The 21223-nt window shown below is 39.4% G+C and overlaps 1 protein-coding gene across 2 annotated transcripts; it reads right to left on the bottom strand.

Moving 5' to 3' along the window:
* Positions 1 to 29: 29 nt before the first annotated feature.
* Positions 30 to 20095, bottom strand: LOC108918641 (kit ligand-like). 2 transcript variants are annotated; one of them, XM_018726099.1, is made up of 10 exons: positions 19836 to 20095; positions 12054 to 12161; positions 9957 to 10013; positions 9650 to 9802; positions 9213 to 9381; positions 8895 to 8957; positions 4902 to 4999; positions 4655 to 4758; positions 4434 to 4490; positions 30 to 3117 (listed from the first exon to the last, which is right to left on the bottom strand). In XM_018726099.1, exons 1-9 carry the CDS (start codon positions 19848 to 19850, stop codon positions 4460 to 4462), a joined length of 798 nt encoding a protein of 265 aa, XP_018581615.1. In that variant the 5' UTR covers positions 19851 to 20095; the 3' UTR covers positions 30 to 3117; positions 4434 to 4459. The 2 variants fall into 2 exon arrangements, with proteins under 2 accessions (XP_018581615.1, XP_018581616.1); XM_018726100.1 differs by lacking the exon at positions 4434 to 4490.
* Between the last annotated feature and the right edge of the window lie 1128 nt (positions 20096 to 21223).

Raw genomic sequence — 21223 nt, 5'->3', positions numbered from 1 at the left:
ACAGTATTGAATTTATGGAAAAAGGCTCATTTAAATGACAAGAACAGTATTGAAAGAGATTGAGATAATGACGTCCTGTACAATCTGAAACAGACTTACAGTTAATATAGGCAGTAATATGGTTCTTCTAATAGTTAAACATTGTTTGTATTTGCACATTATGCACATAATTTTGTTTTAGGGCCATATCATGGGACACCAAGAGTCTGTTTAGGCTGAACTTGCAGCAGCTTTATTTACACAGTCACAAAAAAGAAATTTTACTGAAGTCCTTTTAATAATCTGTCTACCTCTCTCTCTGTCCCACACACACAGACACACACACACACACACACATACGCTCAGTCTACGCATTCAAGAAGCCCAAGTGACAAAAATGTGAAACAATGATAATTGATGGATATATGCAGATATTTGTAGGTAAATACTGGTAGTGTTGAATGTTTCACCTTCCACATCAGCACTCAACACTGTGAAATACAGTTTACTGATACAGATCCCACGTGCGACTTACAGAATGTTTTCGAAATCACAAAAACGTCCAATCATCTTGTCCGAGATGCCACTGTCATTTCTGTTTTTGAGACTTCAAAGTTGAACCAGCCGCAAATTGAGTCACGCCCATAAGCAGTCAATTCAAAGCAGGGTCTCAGTACAAAAGAGCCATTCATGTCATTAGATTTAGCCAGAGACCAAACAAAATTAGGCGGAGTGCAAATGCTTCCATGAATCAGGAGCTGAACCTTCCGAGGGTGAATCTCTCTTCACATGTCGGTGCATCTACAGTGGCATGCCTTTGAGGAATCCTTCACTGCTAGCTGGGAGCCGCCGGCTACATGCAGCACATTCCAGCCCACATATCTTAGTGCAATCCATACTCTTCTACAACTTCCTTCTGCAGTAGGTAATGGGTCACAGGATGGCTGAGGCACCTGCAGCCAAACAGCTTTTTCTCAACCTCAACGATGTAAAGACATGGCCTGTAAAGTGACCCCATGTCATAATGTAATGAAAAGCATTTATAAGGCACAGAATCAGTGGATTCACTTGGCAGGGCTGTAACACCATCCGCTGGACGCTATGGGGTGTTCAGTCCAGTTTGTTTCCCAAACAGTATATTATTTTCGTTGCCTTCTTTACACCTCAGCATCATGTGACAAAAAGATGCACATGGTTTAGGGTGATTATTCCAAGCCGAATAAGAAAATGTTGCGCATAACGGATGGGTTTCTGATGAGTTTTACCACCCAAGCAAATCGATGTCGAATTCATCAGCCAAGCAAAACGTGGCCAAAAACAAAGGGATTCGGCAGCTTACAGGAATATTTTCAGAGGTCTTACAGCAACATTTTAAGAATGCTTCGAATTTGATACAACTACTGAGGGAGTTGCTGCACTGTTGATCTCTGAAAAAGCTTCTTACGACCTCTCAGTATTGCCTCCTCCTGCGTGATTCATGTTACTCAGTTCAGAGTCAAACAGTTTAATGTGTTTGTCACTCCCTGTTTTCACTTTCAGCTGCAAAATTCAGACCAGCATGTAATCGGATTTTCCGGAAACGTTAATTTTTCTAGATATCTTACATATAACTTGGGAAACTGGCAAAACACAAGTATAGATTTAGACGGCAGATGGTACAGATTTTGGTACAGGTATTTTTAAAAATTATTCATGTCATTTTTGCTAATGTAGGATCGCAGGATGACCTAATGACAATCAGGTGATGCTGCAGTGTGGATCAGAACAATGGTTCCAGTGTACATGTATGTGTGAAACAGTTTTTCATGCTCTACATGCAATGCAGAACTGTGACAACACAACCAAAAACCAGGTGAAATTAATGGAATTGCTACAAGGTTAAACTTTTTCCATAGTCAAACAGTGAAATTAAGAACATCTTACTTCTGTTCTTTCAATACATTCACTGTGCACAGACTGTCAACTCGGTATGTTATACAGAGCAAACACAGACCTCAGTTGAAAAGCTGGTGTAATTTTAAATAATTAAAACTCTTTTATTCGTGACTTTCTGGAATTGAATATGTGTGCTGAATGCATATTTGCATCCAAACTGGGGTTTTTGCAAGTTCATGCAAATACAAAAGTTATATATCAAATAACAGATTTCTTAGATTCATTAAGAGATGTGGGCTTTGGGCTTAATTATACTGTACATCACATTAAAAACAGATTTTTTGTGATTTTACCTGGTCTGATGTTCAGAAAAATTAAAAACTTTCTGTAATATGGCAGGTTTACAGTAACAAAGCATATTTTCATTCGGAGAAATAAATACAGAAGCTACAGAAGGGTATAAAACGTCAGAAGGAAAATATGGTAGGGATTAGACAATATTTTACATTGCAGGGTGACTTTTCCTGAGACTGCATCAAAACTGTACTTCAGAATTGCCTATGATAAACCCCCTTGTAAGAATATTATTGTGTTTGTGTTATATGGTCAGAAAAAAAATGAAAGATCAGTGGAGGTAGTCAATAGCAACTATTATATATTCCATAAAATGAAGCCGTTACTGACCATTTAGTTCACTGCATTCTCCAAGAACTAAGATCCAAAACCATGTAAACCCTTGCAAGTTGTTATAATCACAGACCAAAAACTTGAACTTGACTGTCCCATGACAAGCTCCTCCAGATCCTTCCAGAGTGCTGACTCGGCTGCAATCCTCACTTTTAGCATTTTTCTCTGATATATGTGATGACCCTTAGGAAATCTTTGACTTTTGGTGCAAACTCCTTGGTGTAAATCCTCTCCTCAAATTGGCATCTCCTTGTCTGACGCAATTCTTCCAAGACTGCCCTCCTCGAATAATTCTTCAAAGATTCTTAGCGAGATTGCTATCTCTGACTCAGTTTGAGTGATTTTTTTGGCCAAAAGTCTGCCGGTGGCTAGAAGGAAACATCCATGCTTTCGTTCATGTTCATGAGTGGCAGCTCTGCGTCTCCATTTGGGGTTCAGTAACACTTGCGAGACACACGAATCAAACTTCAATGAACTGTCCTCCTAATCCATGCCAAAGCTGGAGAGTTGTTTTGAAGCCACAGTGAATGCTTGCGTTAAGACTTATTCCCCCAAAGGGATCTTTAGTACAGTCCCCTAAGAAATAATAAAAGTTAGAAAGTAATTTAATTTATCACAAACAGTTTACATGAAACTTCATCTGCTGTTTGGAAATTAACATCAAAGTCTACTGAAAGTGTGACACATTATCAAGTATCACACATTATCACAGAATCATACAAAAACATTTCTCTGGCAACTTCACTCTATATTATGAGGTTCACATAATACAGTTGTCTTCAACAGAAGTTTTTCAAGACCAGGGTTCTGAACACAAAATGAACACCTAGGTAGTTGAAATATCTCATTATGTAATTCTCGGCTCTGATACAATATTTGTTGGATAACTTTAGTCAATTAAGGTTTATTGGATTGTGAGAAATTACAAATTTATATCACAGCTATTGATGGATAGAAGTAAAAATTCATTTTTGAAAAGACCTGCATTCGTACTACAAAAAGTCAGCGCCATCATTTGATCTTGATTTGTTGAAAATTGTAAAAACAAATGGATACATTAAAATTTAGTTTCTTTAGAATTTCACTAGCATTTCATTAGTTTAAGAAACGAAAACCTTTTTTTATTTTTTTTTCTTTTCTGGGCAAAAACAAAAAAATTAAAGAGACATTTTACTTGTCTTTTCTCTATGACAGGTAATACTTGACTTTCGAACACATGTGGTTCACGTTTAAAACCCTCAATGGATATGCTTGGATTAACATGATATGAGTCATGTGATTTATTCATTTAAAAAGCTCAATAGACAAATTAAGCGTAAAAAAAAATTAACACTCGGCATTCACAAGCACCCAGGATCAGTGCTGAGAAGCACTGCTTCAGGCTATAATTTAAACACCTTGGTTTGCTGAAGTTATTAAAATCACTTTAAAGTCACACTCAGTCCACAGAGGGCCAGTGTGTTCAATCCAATTACTAGTAGTAGGAAAAGAGAGGAGCAGCACAAGAATTTCATTGTATTCGTTAAATACACGTGACAATAAAGCTTGAACATGAACAACATATTAGGCCATATAAATATTTATTATAGGCCACTTCTAAACATTTTAAGAAATATTCCCTCAATGAATTGTGCTTTTGCCAATCATTAACAAAATTTGTATTATTCTTCAGTAACAGTAGAGGAAATATCGTGATTAACTCTATAGACACTGGGGCGCGGTAATTTTGGCTTGGTCAACCGTTAAGACAAATGGGTTGACATAGGGTTCACAGGTTAGCATTACTTTCCTGGAATTTTGAGTTCTACACAATATCACAGTTTCAAACTATATTAACATGCATTTCCATTTATATATGAAGCTGTTTCTCTCTCCAGAAGCATTTTCCTTACCTATTTTTTGAAAAGAAGGGAAAAAGTTACACAATTTCGATGGTGTTCAGCTGACTCCTACAGTGAAAGAAAAAAATTAAAAATAAATGTATTAATAACAAATAAGTGTACAATGCTAAAATTTTCAATTTTCTGCAATAAGTTGATTTTTTTCAATTGCATGACCTATGAAAAATAGAAAAATATTCCATAAGTCAATGGAATATCAACTGCAAATTTACTTTTCCTCTGATCTTTCCATGTCTGTTGGTGGAGGGACCCCTTCTGTTCCAGTGAAGAGCTCAATATTGGTCTCTGGAGATTGCTGTCTTCTGCCACGTTTTATCTATCGCACCAAAGAATGAAACGAAAAGATAAGCTCACAACAGAAGAAAATTCAAAATACTCGGCATTCAAAATGGACTTTAACTTGAAAAAGGAAACGAGCTGACAGATCTCTTAGGATATAAATGTTTTAGCTGTCTGCACCTTCCAGTATAACAAGAACACAACTCCGACCATCAGGATGAGAAGCAAGGATATGAGGCTTTTCCCAACCACTTCAGGCAGGTACTTTACTGCTTCATCTATGGGTAAAGGGAACAAAACAAAAAAAAGATTTAACACATTAACTTCAGCTTTTTCACAGTCCATTCCCAGTCCAATTTCATGAGAAAAGTATGAACTGTTCATGGTTTTTAACTTAAAAAAAAAAAAAAAATCGCATAATATTTGCATGTTTGCATGTTCCCCTTGTGCCTGCGTGGGTTTCCTCCGGGTGCTCTGGTTTCCTCCCACAGTCCAACGACATGCTGTTCAGGTCCCCCCATAGTGTGTGAGTGACAGAGAGTGTGTTCCACTGATGTATGGATGAGTGACCCAGTGTAAGCAGTGTATCTAGCAGTGAATAAGGTGTGTGGGCTGATAACACTACACAGAGTTCACTGGAAGTTGTTTTGGGCAAAAGCGTCTGCTAAATAAATAAATGTAGATGTAAATTAGAACAAAATCAAGAGGTCTTTAAAAATCTTAACATCCACAAAGTGCCAAAACTTTTGTGCACTGGCTGTTAGTCATGCAATAGTGTCCTTAACAAAACAAAAAGTAAAAAGTTTTGCCATAATTATACAGTTTTGCAAAATTTCCTGAAAAAAAGCATGATGCTATGAAAACACGGCATTAACTAAGCCATATGTTTGACATTGATGGTGACTTGGCATCTGTACTTATTACTTAATACTATTTACTCAGTAAGCCGATGGTTTTCTCTGAAGTGACTTGCGGTGTTAAACTACCAAGTTTACACATGTATGCAGCAGTGTGGTTACATGCATACAATAGATACTGTAATTCAAAGCTATAATCAAAATGCTTTTTTAATTACCAGGCGACAGAATAACTGACAGCACGGTGATACATTTAACTCATCGGGATACCTTTAAACAGGTTAGTCAGATTCATTGGCCCTTAATTATAACAAATCTAAGAACAGGTTCTTTACACTGCATTAAGCCAATATCCATTCATTCAATATCAACGACTTGGGACAAATACAAGGGATTAGGCAGGGTACACTGGGGTGCACCATGTCATTATAGGGAACTCTCTCTCGCTTTCTCTCTCTCTCTCACACACACACACACACACACACACACACACACACACACACACACACACACCTCTTGTGACTATAGGAGGAAACTGGAGCACCCAGAGAAATCCCATGTGAACACAGGAAGAACAATCAGACAAAACTGGATTTGAGCCCATTCTTAAACTCACATCCGAGGCACTGACAGGCACCAGTGCTATCTAAATTAAGCCATCACTGCTTCCAGATTTAACACCTAAACATAACCGTGAAATAAACCTTATTAATTTTTAATTGTAGGTTCTTCACTGTTCAAGTTCTACAGTTTCTGTTTCTTGCACATGGAAAGCAATCTGTATCTCAATGGTGAGCTGGTCGTTTTCAGTACAATGTGCTCAAATAGAATGGAATGGTGGTTAATAAAAAGACATATGTATCTTTTATATCTATAAAACAATATATATATATATATATATACACACACACACACACACACATTTTCAGAACCGCTTGTCCCATACAGGGTCACGGGGAACCGGAGCCTACCCGGTAACACAGGGCGCAAGGCCGGAGGGGGAGGGGACACACCCAGGACGGGACGCCAGTCCATCGCAAGGCACCCCAAGCGGGACTCGAACCCCAGACCCACCGGACAGCAGGACCGTGGTCCAACCCACTGCGCCACCGCACCCCCTTATATATATATATATATATATCTGTGGAATGACTCAATTAACATCTGGCAATGAATACAAGCTTCTGAAGAGAATGAATTTTTAGTTTCCCTGATTTTAAATATTTTTTTTATGTAGCTTGAAGTAAAAAAAAAGTCAGTAAAATAATTTTTATTACAAGTAATAGCCAAGATTTTTTTTTTTTTTTTAACAAAACCTTACCTTTAAATAAAGTAATAGCTATAGTTTTGTTTCTTCTTGATTTGTAGATAATAAGGAAAGTGAAATGCTTGCAAAAATTTGACATGTTCATGTGATTTGGGATTGAGTAGAAAGCTGTGGAGATTATTTGCTTTTGTTTTAAATAAATGGTAATGTTGATGTAATTTGAAGTTATATAAATAAATAAATAATGGTACAGTAAAAGTATTACATTGCAAGGAACTCATCCTTTTCCTGCCTCATGCCCACATCTTGCAAGATAGGCTTTGGACCACAGTGTACTGGACAAGAAGTAGATGGATAATGTATAAATCTTTATGCAGCTACTCATGTGATGTATACTCGTTCATATGGCGGAATGTGATAAATTGACTGTATTTCAGAATCATGTGTCTGCATCCAAGTCAAGAGTTACAGGATATTTTTATTTATTATAGCTTTAGTTAGAGGGGAGGGCACGGTGGGTTTGGCCGGGTCCTGCTCTCTGGTGGGTCTGGGGTTCGAGTCCCGCTTGGGGTGCCTTGTGACGGACTGGTGTCCTGTTCCAGGTGTGCCCCCCTCCTCCAGCCCTGCGTCCTGGGTTACTGGGCTAGGCTCCGGTTTGCTGTGTCCCCACTTGGGACAAGTGGTTTCAGACTCTGTGTGTGTGTGTGTGTGGCTTTACCTGAGGTTTATATAGAATCCAGCCCATAAATTAACAGAAGGACTATGTATTATACAGCTTGTACTGAATTCAAATTTAGATTAATTTTGAATTAGATTTTCATGGAGTGGAAAAAGTGACTTTGGCATTACGAATGAATTAAGTTATAAACAGGTTTTCAGTCCCAACTGTGTTTGTATGATATGGAGCCATTGCACCCACAAAATATTACATTTATTCATTCAGCAGGCGCTTTTCTCTAAAGCAACATACATCTCATAGAAGATACAATTTGTGCATTACATTAGCAGAAAGAGACACTTAGATGCAGACGCGTGATTCTCAAGTACAGTTACTTTGTTACTTTCCGCCATATGAACCCACGTACATCACACAAGTAGCTATATAAAAATTAATCCAAAAATCGACAATTCCTAATCACATTCCTATTATTTTTTTTAAACATTTACATTACATTACACATGTAGCTGCATGAAGGTTTATCCGTTGTTCAATACTTATGACCTCAAAGTTATAGAGCATGAACATTTATACATTGCATGAACTTGACAGATTGTGGGAGAAGTGAGACCCGAAGAGGTGAGTTTTAAGACCGTCTTTAAATGTAGACAGAGATTCAGAAGTTCTGAGTGAGAAGGGGAGGTTGTTCCACCACATCGGAGCCAGAACCGAGAACCTTGTGCTTTTGCTTTTGGACCTTTTGTACGTGGGATCACCAAGCGGCAGAGGTAGAGGAGCATATTCATTTAGCTGAAGCTTTTCTCCAAAGTGACTTACACTGTTAAGGTACTTATAACTATTTACCCATTTATACAGCTGGGCACCTTTACTGGAGCAATGTTGGGTGAGTACCTTGCTCAAGGGTACTAGAGCAGTAGGAGATTCAAACCAGCAACCTTCAGATCCAAATGCAGCAGCTCTATGCTATCAGCAAAAACCTCCAATCCTCAGATTATTTATTTATTTGGTTATTTAATTACATTTTGCTTTAATGATCCCTCTGTCAATGTAGCAAATACACACATTATAAGAAAACAAGAATGAAAACAATCTCAAACTTTCCCTGAATTTTCTTAATATGCTTAAACTGACATCCACTGTGGCATCTATGCACTTTAAATGCTATATATTGTTGGCAGAACAAACTATACAGATAGAAACAGAAACACCCGGACCTGCAACCTTTCGACTAAATGGTCAACCACTGTTCCAGTTATCTGCTGGACAACCATTGTTTGATAGATCCTGTGCATATTTCTTGGATTTTGGAAGCTTGGCACCTTGAAATTTGTAAATTTCTAGAAACTTTCATTCTCAATCCGTTAACTTACATGTACTGCAGTCGGGCAAGGAAGTATTACAGTCTGCCATCCTTGGGGTTTTACTGGGTGACACTGAAGAGAAAAAGGTTGTGTATTAATGGGTAACTGCAATGATATTAAGAGAGAGACCAGATATTAATTTGAACATTTCCACGGGTGGTATCTGGGCTCCACTGCTGCTGGTGAGAAACCAGGATCATAATGTGACTAAGTTCAGGTTTTTCACACTTTTACTCTGCTTGCGTATCTTGTTATATTTAATTGCTGCATTTTGTATTTTTAACAGTTTACCGGATAATAAAAAAGATCTTGTGTCATCTGTCCTACCTGCTGTGGTGAATGAAGTTGCTGACGTGGGGCACGAAGGGGGGAGACATTTCTCATTTCCATTTAAGGAAGGTTCTGATTTTAATAGGTCATAAATGTAGTCAAAATAATCCCCTGTCTGCAATTTTTCTTCTGTGTAATGGCATTCAAAAACTTGCATCATCAGCTCCTTGAGAAAGAGAAATGCAGATCAAGAACATGAATCTTTAAAATATTTAATATGTCTTACTTTGATGTGTCACTTGTACCTTTTTTGTCAAAACACATTTTGTTTTTTCTTGGTGAGCTTTGAAAAATGTACTTTATCTTAACTGCTATATAGATTATGACGTCTATGCAATCTTTGTGGGACTGTTCCAGCTGAATAAAGGCTAAATAAATGAAAATAAATTAATACATTTTAAAACAAATCATTTTATAAAACAACATCCACATACCAGGTCATCAATCTTAACCCGCACATCTCGCATCTTTTCAATAAAGATGTTAATATTATCCTTGTTGGTGGAAACATTTCCAAATTTTTTTGCAAGAGCATTTAAGCTTTCTTCCAAATGAAAAACATTAAGATGAACCCAACACGAGCCCCCCTGAAAAAAAAAAAAAAGAGAAAAACAGAAGATTAGACATTTAATTGAAATTAATTCTAATGGCAACTCATTTTTCTTATGTATTTACAGAGCTACATTTGTAAAAGTTTGGTTGTGATCTTCATGCCTTGTTAGAAGAATAAAAACATTTTACCGTTTTTTTAGGGATGTGACGTATGGCAATCTTGTAATCTTTTGGAATGTTCTGTTTCTGGGGGGAAAAACAATCTGGTTAATAAATTTAAAATAATGTGTAATATAATTGCAACTGGTTGCTGTTCTAACATCCACATGTAGCCACACAGTCATCCAGTGAGATGCACTGATTTGAGTTACAAGGATTTGTCTTTATGAGGCATTTCATTTAATACCCCAATTTAGATTTGCGAGGAATTTTTACACGTCTTTACACATTTACAAGGAGTTTACATTTTGCACACCTCCAGACACCTGAGCAATGCACAACATTTACATGCATTCATTTAGCAGAAATTTTTCTTCAAATTGAATTATAGTAATCAAATAATATTTAGTGATAACTAATATTTAGCACATACCTTCAGCTAAAGTGACATAGTGTTAGATCCACTAACAGTCTGCTCTAAGACCCTACAGTCATTCACACATCAGCAAAGTAACACGCACGCACAAACACATACAATTGGCAACAGTAACAGTAATATTAATAGGAATAGTGATTGTAATAACAATATTAATATCAATATCAATACTAATATCAACAGTAGTAGCAAAAGTCATAGCAACAGGAGTAGTAAAAGCAACAGTAACAGCAATAGTAATAGCATCAGTAACTGTTAATGCAAGAGTAGTTAATGCAATAGTAATTGTGTTCATATGGTAATATTTTCGCATAAATAGGTGTCACTTCTGGGGACTGTAGAACACAAACACAAATACCACTGCACCTAATTGTAATTATGTCTTCAAGTTATGAGAGTCCGCGATACGGTTTCTCAGGAACATTGAACTTTGTAAGGCGGGAAAAGACTGTACACGGTAGGACCTGATCTTCTAACAAAGTTTTTGCTTAATAAACGTTTTTGAGAAGTATTTTTTAATTTTTTTTTTTTTTTATATATATGTATAGTTAGCATACCAGTTCAAATTTCTCAAACTGAAGTTTCACCCAAAGTGCCAACAGATAGTGATCGCAAATAGGACATTCTCTGCCTTAGGTTCTTCAAGACCCTTCTTTAGCCATGGTTTTTTTCATCTGTTTTCTTTTTTAAAACGGGTCGTAAATATCCAGTGAGGGGAACTGAGAGTGTACAGTCGGGTACACAGGGCTGTTTGCCAATGGGGTCACTGTGAGCGACTCAGAGGTAGACAGAGATGGTGACAGAGAAAGAAAGCGAGGGGGTAGGGTGGGGAGATGGTCTGTGGTTCCACAACGGTCCCGTTCAAAAACCTCACTTCTGCCGCTCAAGCCCGTGGAGCTGTTTGTATTGCTGACATTTACATGGACATTTTCTCATTTAGTAGACACTTTTCTCCAAAACTGAACACTACACTGAGACTACAGAGGAATAGAGATACACATGTGATTTTTGAAGTATTGTCAATTAGTCCAATTTCTCTGTTTTTTATTTTTCTGGAGTGCATCGCACGAGCAGCTGCATGCAGAATTAGAGTAGAATACAACTATAGAATTTATAACATCAAGTGGCATTCGATTAACCAGCTTTGCAAGTAATTAACCAACTCTCAGTCACAATTATGCTTGTAATTAGTGGACACACTGTATACCAACGGCATGTGACAGCTGGAACAGTAGAGCAGTTCATTGTCTTGATTATATTTCACGGTCTGTTTTTGTCCATTCTGAACCAAAAATACTCCATATGGAAAATGGCTGAGTAACAGTCTGTACATAATGCAAAGGTGATCAAGCTTATACATACATGCATTCATTTAGCTGACACAAAGCAGCTTACAGTGCTAAACTATCCACAATCATTTACCTATTTATGCAGAGGGGTAATTTTACTGGAGCAATTTAGGGTAAGTACCTTGCTCAAGGGTACTGTGTTCAGGGGGGAAGAGTTTGAAACATTCACCTTTGGGTTCAAGGGCAGCAGCTCTAACCATTACACTATGAACCCTCCTAGTATAATACTTGGTATGTCTTTTAAAAAACCAAAGCATCAGCACAAAAGAAATTTGATGCAACCTAATATAGTTTCTTAACTGTTGCTAATGAGCTGTTATTCAGGACAAAAAAAGGTCTTACCAACAGAGAGATTATATTGACGTCATCTGTTACGATATTTTCGATTCCACCTGAAGAGGTAAAAAACGTGCTGTAGAACAACAAATGAACACAAGCAGTTATCCAAATCTGAAAAACAAAGAAGACATGGGTGTGATAAGAAAACTGACAGCTCAGCCAAAAACAAGCTCACATTATTTTACAGTATTTACTGCGAAGAAACACGGCCTTTGTGTCTTTTGTGACTCAACACTTGAGAAATTTCTTGAGTTACAAACAACGTGAAAGAATTGGAATAAAGGAGAAATATGATCAGATTTTGACGTTAGATTTATGACCATAGTTCTTAAAGTGATAATGCTTTCCAAAGTTAAACGTTACTATAAATTGGGTATATCCTGAGTGCACAAGAAGCTGATAAATAATCCATCCATTGTCAACAACTGCTCGTCCCAAATCATAATTATAAAATAGCTCCCTGTAGGTTCTGTCCTAACTATTCTCTGTGAAAGGATCTGCCAAGGACAGGAAATAAACACAGGACAGCTAAGAGTGAAGGAATAAAGGCCAAATGAATAACCTGAGAACATTCAAGGCATATCTTTCTGCGAGATGCAACACATAATTAATCTCCTAGCAGGAAATGTAAGTGTGGCAGGTACAGGGAGGAAGCCAGAGGACTTATGAGACATGCCTTTTAAAAGCCCCTTCGAAACCTTATTTTTAAATTTAATTTTCTCCAACACATTACTGTAAGGCAAAGTTGTCTGAAAGCCTAATACACATTCAAGAATTCCTGCTCTACGGTGCTTTGAACTAAAACCACCAAGGCCAAAGGAGGTCCGCTAACCATTTGCTTGATCCAATAGGATTTAACTTGTCAATTTGTGACATGAGGCCGAAACTTGTCTGAATTTCAGATAAGTGATGCATTTTAAGATTTAATTTAATGATCTGCCAGGTAGCTAATGAACATTCTAGTCTGGAGTTCTACGCTGGATCTCCAGGAAGTCCTAACATGTATGAAGAGTCCCAACCAGTATCCTGCAATTTTAATCAGATATGTGCATTTTGCAACATGTTAATATATTGCAAACATTTCACATAACATAATGACATATGTTTTGGAAAATGCTACAGTCACACAGATTTAAAAAAATTAATATCTTCGTAAACAGAGCTAAAAAAAATGTGATTCAGATATTCTTCGAATACAGATTTTGTTTTAGTCTTCACAATATCCTTGTAATATTTTACTAATTTCTTCCAGATGCCAGATGCACTCTTGTAGATTATTTCCCATGAGTTATTAGCAACACTGCACAAATATTTGATTTAGGTGTGAGACTTTAGTGATTGCAGCATACCATACAGGGTGGCTGCATACAGCGTGGCACAGATTACGTCTCTTTTGACAAAGAAACTGAATCAAACACACTGTCTTAGTTGTTATGCTGCTAGGGAACAGAATGTTAAAATGGTGGAGATGTAAGACAAACTGGGACAATAACATTTTTAGGTGATTAAATTGGATGTTAACACTTCTGAAATCCATGACAGTGGCACTGGAAAATAATGACTCTGTCCTCAAGTTTTAGAATTTAATAGGTAAATTAAAGGTCTTATCTGAAGGAAACATATTTCTCAGTTAGACTATTGTTTGTGCAAAGTTTTGTCTGTGTGTGTGTGTGTGCGTGCGTGCGTGTGTGTGTTTTCCAGCCATTCTGGATTAAAAAAAATATGTTACATGCTCTAAGCTCTTGTATTCACATCTTAACAAACAAATTTTAATAAACACATTTGGTTTACATTTACATTTATTCATTTAGCGGACACTTTTCTCCAAAGCGACGTGCATCTCAGCGAAAATACAATTTGTGCATTACATTAAGAGAAAGAGACATAGCTGCAGACATGTGACTCTTAAGTAAACCCAATTTGTTACTTTCCACTTGATGCAGCGATGTTCATCGCTCAAACAGGCGCATAAAATGCAGGATAGATGGATCCTGATAACCTCTTACAAAACTTTTTTTTTAAAAATTTTTTTAATAATAAGGTACACAAACAAACATTCACATACAATACTGGAGTAGTGGCTGCATAAAAGCCTATCTGGGGATGATCATGAAGTTACGGTGCATGAACATTTACACCGTACATGATTTAACATAATGAATGCATAACACATACTGTATATTTCAGACATCTACCATACTGCATCTAGAAAACTTCCACATAAACTCAGATTTGCGACAGCTCTCCCAAAGCCACACGCAAAGCTGCCGGGCTCCGCCGAACCTCTGCTAGGCCTGAGCCAGTAGCTCACACCTAACAGTTTAAGGGGCTGAGTTAACTAGGATCTGTAATGAAATCTTCCTCTGTACTTCCAAAGAAGCAAAGGGCAACTGGAGTGCTTGTCCGATTGACCCCCTTCCCGCCCCACCTCACAGCAGTTTCCTTTCATTTTTTTCCACACCATGAGTCACGTGGACCCAGAGCCTGCTCCGTGAGAGTGAATCTCCTGGTGCCGAGAGCCAGAAGCATTGGCCGCAGGCACCTGGCAGACCTGCACAAGGCGATTATGCCGAGTCCACTCGGGGAACCTGGGTAACTTGCCCTGCCTTACCTGCGTGCTGCATTACCCTTGCTCACAATCCGCATAACACAAAGCACCCCGACTGCCGTCTGTCCTTCAGAAGAGCACCATCAGCAAAATCACAGGATATTTCCTTGTTTTCAGCCATCCTGAATAAAGGCTTTATGGAACATTTCATAGGTATGCACACAATTTTAAAGAGTGCTTGGGGACCTTTATGTTTACAAGATCACTCAATGCACCATTACGCAGCTACGGTGAAACGGTTAACTCATGTCACAATATACAAAATACTGAGAACAACTGATAAAGATGCCGATATTTAATTATGCGATTTGTGGTGCTTAAAAACAAACCATAGCAGATTGCTGAGTCATTTTATAACTAACTGAACAAAAACACATTGAAAAATAACACTTAATAAGCCCTGACTTACAACTAAAGCTATATCCTTTCCAAGCTGGTGCTGATTTCATTTTTTTTTTCTAAAATCAAAAAAACATGTTCATTTTTTATAACCTTTACACATGATTGGTCACCTTCGACTTCCCTGTGATTGGACTGAGTCACTGGACTGACTGCCATGTGGTCATGCATGTGGTGACTAGTGACTAACCTGCTGCAGGAAACAGGTTCGAGCTATAGTCAAAGGTCGGCAGGGTTGACGTGTTCTGCCAAAGCTTTTAAGGCATCTGTAAAGGAAATATATTGGATATATTTTTGTTTTCCTTCATCTAAAACCATCATGTTTTGCATTGTTTTCACCTGATCCATTGTAGAGTCCCCAGAAAACCCAGCTCCATTGTATCAGTGAAATCTGAGTAAGTTATCAGATAACTCTGAAAAGGAAATGAATAACCAAAGGGGAAAACCCCCATGACTTTCTGCCCTACTATTCTGTCCTAATGTGCTCCATTAAGGAGTATGCAGAAAGGAAGCCTATTACACATAAAAATTTGTAAAGACATTATCCCTGTGGAACTTAAGGCCACTGGAAGTCTGTTCAGTGTCTTTTTAAAGGAACAAATTTCAGAGTAACGTAAATTATGCACATACATAATGTATATATAAGTGTATTAAGTGTATCTTGTGAACTATACACGGTCAGGTAACTGAATCAGTTTCTTTTTAGTGGAGTCTTGAGACCTTGACCTGCATTTGATTTTTCTACTTCCTTTCCATCTCCAGCAGCAAACAGCTTGCACTCCAAGGCCTGTCCAATCAAGCTCAAATGCATGTGGTAATTGTTCCATTAATTACATCAAAATACATTAAAGTTCCACAGCCACCTCTCTTCCTGGCAAACTGTTGCAGAAATGTACAGTAAGTACATTTACCGGCAGAAGTGAAAAAGAAACTGTCACCGTTATTGGAAGAAAATTGACTTTGAAGGCAGACCCATCTGTGGCAAAAACCTGCAATCATACTTTGTTCAATTTACAGGAGACAGGTTATGCACAACATTCTAAGGATTAAAAGGTATCCTGGCAAAATGAAGATCTCTGGCATTTGCAACTGTTATAATTTTCATCTTCACCAGAGTAAAGGCTGTATCTAAAAGCTTAACTTCTCATACAGCGTTTTGTTTTACGTCTTTTGTCCACACGCATGCCCTGTTTGAATCTGCTTTGATTCAGTCTTGACTCACTGCCATAAAAAGAGTTTAAAATACTTTATCGTTCCTCTTGATACAATAATTTACGCAATCATGCATTAACATTTGCCTGTCACAAACAGCAAGGCTGAACAGCGCAGTCCTTTATCAAGAATCAGGAAATACAAAATCTCCTTCTAACACAAAGCGTTGGCACCCTTACAGATTAAAAAAAAAAAAAGAAGAAAGAAAAGAAAGAAAAAACTATTTGCTGATACCTAACCATTCCTTTTCTGCCAGTTTAAAGCATCGCCGACTCCCTTATTCACAATACCCCTGACACCAACCTGATTTATCACACACCTGCCGAGACAGCTGCTTCTTTTACACACTGCAGGCCACATGACACTGCAGTTGAAGAAGCGCTAGGTGGAGATGGGGCACGTCCACTCAGCGCAGGTTCCTGTCGACAAGCTCCAACTGTGGCTTTGCGGACCCTGGATGTCGTAAACTCACATTCCTGATAAGGATAAAAGGAATCCAAAGCTATTTTAGTATAAAATTAAACAACTCAATAATGCCGCTTGATCCCTGAATGACTCCTTAACAGACTGAACGATTGTGCAAAACCGCACTCTGCTGCTTATGGGACATTTTTCCAGTGTAAAATTAAGATTAATATCAGTCACTAAGAGTCTAAGGGCAAAAGGACAGTACCTCGGGGACATTTTTATTAAAAATACTACCACTGGATATTTACCTAATGTAAAAATAAGTAAGGATGACCCACATATTTCTTGCAAAACTGCACGAGTTACAATAACTCAACCCTGACTTCAACTCAGCCTTCATGACTTAAACCTCATTGTTAGAGTGAAAAAATCAGGGTTATTTACAAGGAGAAAGTACACATTTAATGGATCAGTGTGAAATTGCCAGTCTGTGTAAGTAACGTGAACTTTTGCAGTCATTTAGCATCACTGTGTGAGCAAAACAGCAACCACAGCATTTGAGCAGCTCACTAACAGGCCGCATCCAGCACACAGTTCTCACTCAATCCTAAAATCCTCTTACATATAAAGCAGAGCCATGGGGGGTCGGTTAAAGAGTGCATCCTCATGTTCTGCTCCTGTCCACCTCACTTTCTCACACAACTCGAATCAAGAGACTGCGTCCACTACAAATCTACTCAGTATCCTGTTTTGAAGGCATGCAGTTTTGGAATATATGGGCTTTATTCATTGCTGTGATATTTGTGTTTGCTGTTAAGGTGAAACATTCAAATTTGGGACTTTCAAGCGATTTTAGGGAGACAGCTTTTCTCAACCTTTAAACAGATTCATTACATAGAAAATCAAGTTTTATAACAAGCGATTTGCTCATTTGTAAAATATACAGCCCCTGCAAGTTACTTTAATGTAACCGAAATACTTAAAACTATTTTGTCAGTAGCCCGACTGACCACTTAACTAAGAGTACCTTTTGAACTCTTTGTACCTCTTGCATCTCCAGAAAAAACTGGAGGCATGTCAATAACCATCAAGTTGTCTTTACTAGTCTAATAATCAACCTTATCACTCTTATAGTGTCTTAAAGAGTGCACTAAAACTGTACTAATAATCAATAAACTGCACTGCTGATTATTGGCAAAATTTTTTCAAAATTCATATATTACAATTTGGAGACACAAGTGGGGGAGGGGAGGTTTGGGGGAACTGGTGAATAATAAAGCAGTCATTCCGGGGGGGGGGGGGGGGGGGGGTTGGAGGGTGGCACAGCAGCGCAGCGGATTTGGCCTGTGCCTGCTCTCTGGTGGGTCTGGGGTTTGAGTCCTGCTTGGGGTGCCTTGTGATGGACTGGCATCCCGTACTGGGTGTGTCCCCTCTCACTCCAGCCTTGCACCCTGTGCTGTCGGGTTAAGCTCTGGCTTGCCATAACCCTGCTTGGGATGAGTGGTTTCAGGCTCTGTGTATGTGTGTGTATGTGTGTGTGTGTGTGTGTCTGCCTGTGTCTTTCCAAACAGTGAAGTTCGCTCAGGCTGGGTTGAATTACAGGTTTCACACTGTGAAAAGTGAAAGGCATCTTTACATAATGAATTCATAAAGCGTGCGGGCATCTTGCACCTGTGCCGCATTGCTGCCGAACACTACACACACACACACACACACACCAGTGACTGAAACCCATTTCTTTTGCCATGCACTGTCTTGTCCTTAACTGTGAGCCCCTACTACGTCTCTGTCTCTCACTCTCTCTGCATGCAACAAATTCATCTCGAGCATGAACGCATCTCCCGGTATCCATGGACCATAGCATTCCAAGGCCACAAGACGGAACGCATCCCGCATGTCACTTCTGCAAACTGAAGAACCAGGAAGGCTGTCGTCTGTATCTTTGTTGATAGTATCTAAGGTACTGGTTCTGTTTAAAGGGGAGAATTTCCCCCAGCAGGGTTTAGCACATGTCACCTGAAAAAAGATCAGGGAGGGATGACGCAAGTGGATAAATCACTGCGCATATATCAGTGTCAGAGACTAGATAACACGTGTTTTCGATTTCCCAGGAAAGACTGAGGAAGCGCATACGGAGCACAGTGACCACACGCTCGCGTACCCGTACCCGTACCCGTACAAGCGGCCACCGAACATTCTAAACATTCTACCTGCTAGATTTAAAAAGAAAATACCTTGCTGCATTGCCAAGAATTTTGAGGCACGTCTACTTGTTCCGGATCACTAGTTCAACACAGTGCAAACCCAGACAAATTAATTTAATTATCTCGCTACAACAGATGTATTTTGTAGATTCGTTCTACAGTTTGTTTGTCAGTTTGTTACAACACGAAAGAGACTAGAATATATGTGAGCAACGTCCGTTCTCACACAGTGCATTCAGCGAGCGCGCACACGAGGCGGCCCTTAACCACGCTGTCGCGTGCCCCGCAATAAAGAAGAAGCGAACGTGCAGGTGTGTTACAAACTGAACATGTGCGAACTGCACAGTGTGACACGCGGGCTTCTTATTGCTTTGCTCTGCTTTTCTACACATCTGTTATTCGTTTTAAACTAAGGCATTTGTTAACTGTAAAAGAGGAATAAGAAGAAAAAGAAACATTCTGGTCGCCCTTTGGTCCATCTAACACAATACCCGGACACACATCGCCTGAACCGCTTGTCCCACAGCCTAACCCGGCAACAGAGGGCAGAGGAGGAGGGGACACACCCCAGACGGGACGCCAGTCCGTCACAAGGCACCCCCAGCGGGACTCGAACCCAGACCCACTAGAGCAAGACTCGGTGCAACCCGCTGCGCCACCGCGCCCCTAGCGCACACAGTACCTGTTCTTTGTAATACATGATTGTCTACATAAATTGCAGGAGAGCGCGCACACACACACACACACACACACACACACACACTCACTTCGTATGTCAGAAAGCGGCGCTCTCCCAGTTTATGTGCATCAGGAGTTTCGCGGCGCAGTGTTTCCGGCACTATTATTATAATAGCAAGATTAATGAGCTCCGGCGTCTGCATGACGCACAGCAGCAAGTGCGATGATCGTGTGAGGTCCGAGAAGTAAGAAATTCGGTTTTATTGCAAGACTTACTTTTGCCTTCTTCATAAGGAAAGAGAGCGGTTAATCCACTTTACGCAGAACCCTACTTCAGCGAATGTCTTCTGAAGGGAGGAAACGGTCTATCATAGTTGTGCTCACACATATCCAGCGTCCTAAGCAATGCAATCCGAGGGAAAAGGATGCAAAAATGCTTTCTAGAAAGTACTGTGCACAGTCGTCGGCGCGCAGGAATCACCATCTACCACATACTTTTTGCCTGGATGGCGGAGGTGGTGAAATGAAAGTGACGTTTGAACCGCAAGCCTTTTATGTGCGGGACAAGGGCCGCCCACCCGCACCGCCACCGCCGCCGCTCCGGCCGGACCGCGAGCCCGATCGGCAGCACGAGGGAGCGGCGTGCGCGTCGCTGCGCACCTGTATTTGTACCTGTGCTCTCCAGAAAGCGCATCGCACCGTGATTGTTACAAACAAAGAGCCCACGGGTAGCGTCCTGTTTAGCGCTGCCAAGTTCTGTCTTTGGTTGTGGGTTTGAATCCTTGCAGAGTGACAGTGAGCCTACCCTGAGCAGAGCTAGTAAAAGCAAGTTGCGCTGCTGTGTACGGGGGCAAACGACGGTAATGTTGATTACCTAACAGTGTAATTCAACCGGGCAACGGCGTTAGGTGAATAAACCTTAATAATAAATAATGCGAGTGGTTAAGGCACCGCGAGGGAAACTACGGCGCGGGCATCGCAGCGACCGATCGTAGGAATTTCGTAATCCTTTTATTTCATCATGTATGTAAATGTGGTTGTAAACCGCGCCGAGAGAGGACGCGCCTTAATTAAATGTAACTAAGTTTTGTAAGATTTTTCAGTTATTATTTAAATCAATGTTTTATGTCAAGAATAACCTTCATTGTATGGGGAATTAAAAAGTTATGTATTTTTAAGACTTTTCATCGGGTGTCTCCAAACTCAAGCTGCTGCAGTTTAGTCATCACCACTTTCACGAGTTTTAGACAATTTGAATTTCCTCTAAGTTTTCAGAGCACTGGAGATAGAATAGGATGCCTATTTTTCTTATAAATGCAAGCCAGGACAACAGAAAACTGGTGGTTGTGACTCTGACATTCCACACTCAGTTTTATCTTCCCAAGATTTATTCTAGAAAATTTAAGCATAGGTAGTTACATTTCTCCTGGCACACTTCAGAGCATGGGAAAACATCTCACTGCAAGCAAAAACTACAGACAAAAGACATGCCTCCTGCTTCTCCAAGAAGTCCCCTGATTTTCTCAGCTTGAGTTGCTCCCCTCCCACCCCCCCATGGATTTTTGTGGTTGCAGTCAAAGGTGTGGTTAAAAATAATATTATATATGTGCCATTGCGGTCTCTCAGGTACACATTTCGACTAATGTTTCAAATATCATCAACAC

Source organism: Scleropages formosus, chromosome 21, assembly GCF_900964775.1.
Source record: "Scleropages formosus chromosome 21, fSclFor1.1, whole genome shotgun sequence".
NCBI classification, from domain to species: Eukaryota; Metazoa; Chordata; class Actinopteri; order Osteoglossiformes; family Osteoglossidae; genus Scleropages; species Scleropages formosus.
This window is presented reverse-complemented; position numbering and strand designations above follow the sequence as displayed.